Consider the following 7568-nt stretch of genomic DNA (forward strand, 5'->3'; position numbering starts at 1 on the left):
GGGGGGGGGGGGGAGGGAAAGAGGCAAACATAGCACTGGAAGGGGGAAGCCTGGTACCTGGCTTTTATGGTCTATGTATGATAACCCAGGATCTGGTTTCCAGCTAGGAAGTAAGCTACCAGTGTTGTAAAGTGCATAACTAGGAGTCAAGGTTTTTTCACAAAGCTCCACTTTCCTGAGGCTGATTCATATCTGCCCTTATTGTTATCTGTTGTGTTCACATGCGGTTTTTTCTTTTGTTAGTCTCTTTTCCTTCCTTGTTTTTAAAGAATAGCTTATCTATATGCCCCAGAAGGGTGTGACTCACAAGGATCACAAGCTTTTTACAATGAGCTAAAGCCAGCCTGCTGACTACAAGAAAATATGCTGAGGTTTTCAATCACAAGTGCCACATTACCTTTGGAAAAGGCAGTGGTCACACCGAGATGCACACTGGTGGGACTTGGACGGGTTCGGAGCCTCCGTTTCCACTACTGACAGGCAACTGTACTTACAAGATTATCTCATCTTGGAGTTTTACTGGTTTTGTGTTTCAGTGCTCTTCATCTCTGCTGCCCTGTGCTGTGAAGGACAGCAGCAGTAGGACACAGAGGTGTTTCTGAACACGTGGGTTGCATGGATGCAGTGACCAGAGCTCAAGCCTTGGAGTTGGAAAACGAGCTTTCAGCTGAGCTCTGCTGTGATGTGCGTGACCTGGGACCAGTCACATGGCTTGTCACTCATCACCTTCCTCATTATGTATATTAACTGTGCATACCTGTGTATTTCATTGGGTTATTGCAGAGCCTGCAGAAGATTGAATTAATTCTATCAAAGTCTTAAGAGAAATCCCTGTGTTACTGAAGCTTCAGTAGTAGGAGGAAGAGAGGGGGGCACCAATTTGTCTTTTTATTTTTTGTCAGGACCCTTTGCAATGGATGACAGAGCAGACTCTCTGATGACTGTGCATCTTCTTACCAATTTGGGTCACTCATTGCCTCTGCAGCAAACTCTGGATCGGCTTTTGGAGTGGATCTGCCTGGACATTCGCCTTTTCCTGGTGTCTGAGCGAGTTACTCCACTGAAATACTATGAGAGGCATCGTAAGAGAAGCTGCAGTTTTCCTGGAATATCTGTCCTCCTTTTTCTACATGAAGACTTGGGAGAAGAACGGATTTTCCAGGTCCATGAGCAATTCCAGCGTTTGCCCTGGCGCTACCAGTGTGCCCAGATTGCTAATGGGCAAAGCCACCCCTATGCCCCAGCTCACCAGGACTTCTATGGCCTGGACGACCAGATGCCTGTGTGGGGCATCAGGCGGGTGCACTGTGGCCCCGAAATCCTGCGTGTCACCCTCTACTGCACTTTTGATAACTATGAGGATGCAGTGAGACTCTACGAGATGATCCTGCAGAAAGAAGCAACTATGCAGAAAGGTAACTTCTGTGTCTTTGTGTTGTACGCAACACAAAATGTTGCTGTGCAACTCTGCTTGAAGCAGCTGCCCATTGGGGTGGCTGCTGAGCCAAAGGAGTCGTCAGCCTTGCAGTTCAAGGTGCAAGAAATCGGGCAGCTGGTGCCTCTCCTGCCTAACCCATGTATTCCTATCAGTAGCACCAGGTGGCAAACACAAGACTACGAAGGAAATATAATTCTGCTTCAGGTACGTGTCTGTGGTGCTCTGAGAGGAGTTTTTTTTTGTTTTTTTCAAGGAAAGCAGAACTGATTCAAAATGGAAATTAAGATTTTGCTTGTTCATGTTTTCTTTTGAATTTGTGAATGCAGTAATTGGTATCTGCCTGTGCTGTGATGCTGTTCATAAATATAAGCACAGATCCTCATTAAATTAACGTCATACTGCTTGCCTGAAATTGAAGGTATTAATGCTTTTTTTCAGCAGGCTAGTTTAACATCTTCCCTTCCCTGCCTGAAATAAATGATTATAGCAGCCTGGTAAGTCGTTATGTTATACATGTTTTTGAAAGCAGATTTTTAGTATCCAAAATCAGATGTATTGTAAGTATAGTGTTGATACAACATCGCCTGCAATAGATTTTTTTGAGCTCTTGAGTGAGTTGCAGTTGGGCAAAAGTGCCAAAGAAATGTGTCATAGGAAATCTCTGCTTTTTCTGTTGAAGTGTGCGGTCCAGAGATGGTATGAATAAAAATAAATAAACAACAAAAAAGACTGATGAGATGATACATAGAGGGAACTATACATGTGAGCAGGAAGGCAGTTTAGCTCAGTGTGCTTTCTTTCCATTGTAACAACCCCTCCCCCCTCTGATTACTTTTTCTTGTAATTTGGATATTTAAATAATTTGCTCATCCTGTGATTTTTTTTTTATTCCTTCCAGAGCTCATTTGTTACAAATCCAGTTAATTATTCTGTATGGCCTATTTTTATGCTACTATGAACACTAATGCTCAGGGCAGCCTTTGCATACTTCTCATTTGGTATCACTTTATAAACTGGTTTGCCACCCACTTGAACAAGGCCCTGAGCATCTTCATGTAGCTTTTGAAGTTGGTCCTGCCTGGAGCAGGGGCTGGGTCAGATGACCTCCAGAGGTCCCTTTTTTAATTACTCTGTGGTTCTTCCTGCTGTAGATACAAGGTCTTTAAGCTGACAGACGTACATGAATTCACTGGCAGGAAATTCCAAAACTTTTTTGAGGTTATAGCTGTGCTGCACTGTGCTCTTAGCAAAGGAAGCTGGAGTCCAGTTGAACTTGAGGCGGTGTATCTCGTGTCTGTGCTCTACCTGGGACGCTGACAGTCTAGCACGTGGTGCTTTATTCTGCAACTCTGTGGTTCACACTGTAAATCTTTATTCTAAGTACCTGCAAATTATTTATTCCCTCCCCAACTTTTTGCCCTATTGCAAACCAAATCCAAGGGTCTGCTCATGGACTGCCACCCACATGGAGTTGTCATTCTCCTCTGAGCCTGCAAGAACTCTTTTCTTGGTTTTATTGGGGAAGAGATAACACAGGCCACCTAGTTTGATAAAGAACAAACCACATCCTTTCCTTTTTTTTTCTGAAGTTGCTCTTTAATTACTGTTCTATTCCATGTCCTTTCTCTGAGTGTTTACAGGAGATCCCTGTTGCTCAAATTTTACAAGTTTAGCCTTAAGACCCAAGTAGGCGTCTTAAGTAAGAGAGTATGATCATCTCCATGTGCCACTTTGTAAATAGACATGAAGGGTGTCTCTAGTCTTGCAGAGGATTGGTGAGGCTGGTGCCTTGCTCTGGGCTGGTGTCCCCAGGGACAGCATGCTCCATGGGAACAAGTGGGATGTGCTCAGCAGGTCCCAGTCCCGTTGGCCTTGCTAGGTATCTCCTCCCTGAATTAGCATTACCCAGCCATTAAAGGAATGCCATTTGATCCAGAGCTTCCTGACCAAGTTTCTTTCCAAAAAACAGCCAGGCAGGATTTGCAGATATGAAGAAGCCTCAGTAGATCTGATGCCTCCGAGAAGGTTCTGGGACAGGCACAGCTATTTGTGTGTGCTGTGTTTAGGTCACCTGCAGCAAATATGTTGTGTATGTGCACTAGTCCTGAGAGCCCTCTGAAAGCTGCCCACAAGCACCACAGCCTGTGCATGCTGCTCTCAGGAAAATCCCAAACAAAGGTGGAAGGGCTTGGAACATACTATGTGGTGATTCAGGTTTCTTGTCTGGACTGGGTTTCAGCCACAGCTGTCTGTGCACAGCTGGCAATAGGTGGCTGCCTTGGCAGAAGCAGCAAGAGGACGAGTACATGTATTACACCCCAGTAATACACACCTGAGCTGCCTGTTTTAAACTCAAGGGTCTTCTGAAGCTGGCTGTGGTAACTTGCAGTGACCTTCCTTTCCATGTGTTTATCTAGTCACCCCTAGAATCCATGTGAACTTTTTCTATCCACAACATCTTTGGCAGGGACTTCCCCAGGTCTCCTGCCACCTCCCTTTAATTGAAACTGGCTCCACCTGGCTTCATTTGATGGCCTCTGCTTCTTGAATTGCAAATGGCAGGGAATGGAAAATACCTACCTGTTTCTCCAGGTGGTTCATGGTGGTTTAGCCTTTTATCCTCTCCCTCCCAAACTGAAATTCCCAGCGTACATGGTTGTCCCTTTACTGTAGTTGTAATTATCCTTGTCCATTTCTGAGCATTTCCAGTCCATGAGACTCTGTTGTGTGCTGCAGGTGAGAGACAGGCACCATGGTCCAGTTTTGGGACCAGAGCTGCACTGTGCAAAACAGTGTTCTCAGTTTTGTTTGGAATAATTCTTAAGATTTCATTTGCTTTCTAGACTGATGTTATACACTGAACTGATGCTAACACAGTCCTGTCTGTCACAGAAGTGACACCTTGGGTTACAGTCAACTCACAACCTAGCATTTTGTATGTGAAGCTGGGATCGTTTTTCTCCATGTGCATCGCATTATCTATGCTAGGTTTCGTCTGCCATTTCTCAGGCTTGTAAGACTCCTCTGCTGTTCTCTAGTGGGGCTCTGATGGACTCATGCTGTGGATGATTTCAGCACAGTGACGCCGGGTGAGACAATCATCACTTGGTCGAGCTAGAACAATAGGTTAATGGGGTTCTCTCCAAATTTTCTTCAACAGGTTCAAGACAGCTTCAAGCCCCGTGAAACAAATGTTGGGCTTTTCCATCAGGGTAATGCCGGTAATGAAAAAATCCTGCAGGACTCTGTCTCAGCCCCTCTCCCTGTAAAGTGGGGTAATCCTGGGAAGAGAAACCAGGAGGTCAGAGCTGTGAAGGGTAAAGCAAAATCTGACACAAGTGAAGCCCTTGCTCCTGAGCAAGCCAGCCACGACCTCCACAGGCAATTCTGCTCTTCTCACAGTGGTGCAGCAGCCTGGTCGTGGTGGGATGCCACCTCCCTCCGCAGGCAGGTGAGCAGCAAGCTGCAGGCTTCTCTCCCAGAGATCCGTGTTCGTCGGCAGGCAGCGGAGACCAATGTGGACACCGGGCTCACTGTGGCAAATCCTGCGAGCGGCCGCTGCCTGCTGAGCCGCTTCTCCAGGGACCTGCGGAGCAGCCTCCTCCAGCCACGGGCACCCATGGATGGGGCCGGCAGCGCCCTGCCCTCCCAGGACAGGATCCAGCTGCTGTTTGCTGCAGCCAAAAGGAGTAAAGGAGGAGGAGGGCAAAGAGCTTCAGGCTTCCACTCGCAAACAGCACGAGCCAGCCCTGCAAACAGAGCGGAGGATGAGGAGGAGGAATTCTTTATATGACTGAAAACAAACGTGCCAGATGTGCTCTGCTGTCATTTGTAAATGATGAGTCTTTCCATGTGCATTGTGCTTCCTCATGCTGTGACTGCTGATGCTCGGCTTACCTCTGTAACTGTGGCATTTCAGTAGTGGGTTCAGTGCTTACTTTCCATGGAGTGATGCTAAGGAGGCTGTGGGCTGAGCAGGAAAAACAACACTGTATTTACAGATAGGTTTATTTTTTTAATGCAAAATAGATTGGAGTATTGTTGTGCAATGAATAGGAATAAGCCATATAGAGCTGTTCTAAGATGCTAAAAAATAGCCAGTGACATCCTCAGATGGGGTTAGAAGGCGCAGTTTGCCTGAGCTGCCCAAGCAGCTGGGTGCCCCCAGCCATGGAGCCTCATCATCCCTCACCGGGCCATATTGGAACATGGTAGCGGCATGGTCACAGTGCTTATGCCAATTTTCCTCTGTGTTCCTTCTGGCTTGCCCTGTTGTTGGTATTTAAAAGGTATCAGTGGTGCCAATTTTATGCAAATATGAAACTTAAGAATGGTCTTTTAAAATATTTTTGAAGAACAATGTTTCTGGAGAGACCTTTTCCCCAAATTAACACAGTACACACACACAAAAAAAAGCAAACACTTGCAGAGAATATTTTGAGCTGTGTTTATGTTCCAGTAAGACCTGCTGTTGCTTCTTCATATGACACTTTAAAAAAAAAAAAAAACAGCATCAGGCCAGGCTTTTAGACCAATGTGCAGTTATCAGCAAGCAATCCTAATTGGTTTTTAATTAACAGAAGATAAGAGAAGTTAAGAGTCTTGGAGGGAACTGCTGAATGCTGGAGAGTACAAGGGATGGGAGAAATGAAGTAATGTTTCAGTGACAGATGCTGAAGTAACTCCCATCTTGATCAGCAGATTTCTCAAGTAGGATTAAGTAAATCTCAAAGGGAAAGAGATGGAAAGGGCATGACAGAAGAATGAAATTTTTAAAAGAAAAGCCAAATCTGATCATACTTACCTTCCAGACAGCACAACAAAGAGGTATTTTTTCCTTAACTATAGCTGAATTCTGCTTTACACAAAAGTCTGAGTTTGTTTGGAGAGTGCCTTCTCATTGCTGCCTCTTAGTTCATAACTCAGGTTTGACAGGCAATGGCTTCTTGCTGCCCAAAGGGAGCAGAGAGTGATGGGCAGCAGCAGAGCCTTCCTGCAGGGAGTTCTGTGCAATTTTATGGGTATTTACTTGTCTGTGTGCCAGATGAACACAGCCCACGCTGCACTGCATGAGCTGTGTTACCCAGGGAATTCCAAACCCTCCCCTCTGCTGCTGGTGGGCTGTGCAGCCCAGTGGGACTAGAGCGCGATGCTGTGCCTGGATGTTAGCTCTGGCTTTGGGAAGGCCCAGCCTGTTGGGGAAGTCTGAAGGCAGAGCTGAGTTGGTCTGAAGAGCTGCGGGTGGGAATAGGGCAGTCCCTGCTCTGTGCCTCTGCAGTCTCACAGCTGGTGTTGCCCTGGAAGTGACGCTCATGTACCCTTCGATTCAGGGACTGAAACCTGCACAGAGGAACAGGACACTTATTTTACTGAACACTTACAAAACTCTGCTATGTTTTCATAAGCTCCATAAAAATTGTGGACTTTTTAATAAATCATACTGTGATATTTACATCTATGAGTGATTATTTAATCTTACCTAAAAAAGTAGCCAGTGCTTTTCAGAGCTGGAGAAAATGTTTGGTCAACTAGGAAAGCAGCAAAGAGGAGAGCTTGTAGGCAAGTTTAACTCTTTGGGCTCACTGGTGGGTGTGAGGGCAGGCTGGGAGGGACAAGGAGAGAGGAGAGGGATTGGGGTATCGCAGCAGCCTGTAAACATGGGGTTACAGCCCTCGCAGTGGGCATGGGTGGGATAATCATGAACCCAGGAGTAAAACCAGAAGTGGGCTTCCTGGGAGAAACAGCTTTAAAGAGAGATTTCATGACCGTGTCTCTACTCTCATGCCAAAAATACTCAGGATTATGCTAAACAGTCACACTTGTTTTACCTAAGAGTGTGCCTAAGAGGTAGAAGGTCAGTATCTAGCATGGGGGAAATGCTCCATGATTTAAAACAAAGAAGAAAATAAAATTATATGTGAAGTTCAACTGCCTGCAATAGATCCCAGAAGAGAAGGACTTCAAGTCAAAGGAAAACTACTCTGAAAATATTGCTTGTAACAGTAAGAATATAAAATCCATGGATTCTAAGTGCAGGATGCACCTAGTGTATATGCTGTATTACACAGGAAACTGTTGGGTCAGAGGGCACAGTTTCTCTCTGGTGGATTCGGTAGTGGAAGGCAAAGAT

General features: G+C 45.6%; 1 protein-coding gene across 2 annotated transcripts in view; it reads left to right on the forward strand.

The window, feature by feature from the left end:
- FAM124B (family with sequence similarity 124 member B) overlaps window positions 1–6846 on the forward strand; it is an 11382-nt gene extending 4536 nt beyond the window's left edge. Inside the window, exons 1-3 of one of the 2 annotated variants that reach the window (XR_003399019.1) lie at window positions 741–1642; window positions 4599–5690; window positions 5728–6846. Coding sequence is in view for 1 of the 2 variants with exons in the window: in XM_026854865.1 (XP_026710666.1) it covers window positions 914–1642; window positions 4599–5231 (1362 nt within the window). In the remaining variant the exon portion in view is untranslated. Of the gene's footprint in view, window positions 1–740; window positions 1643–4598 lie in introns of those variants that run through there. The other variant, XM_026854865.1, reaches the window with a different exon arrangement.
- The last annotated feature ends 722 nt before the right edge of the window (window positions 6847–7568 follow it).

The sequence above is a fragment of the Athene cunicularia genome, assembly GCF_003259725.1.
Source record: "Athene cunicularia isolate RWA chromosome 9 unlocalized genomic scaffold, athCun1 chr9_part1, whole genome shotgun sequence".
Classification (NCBI taxonomy): domain Eukaryota; kingdom Metazoa; phylum Chordata; class Aves; order Strigiformes; family Strigidae; genus Athene; species Athene cunicularia.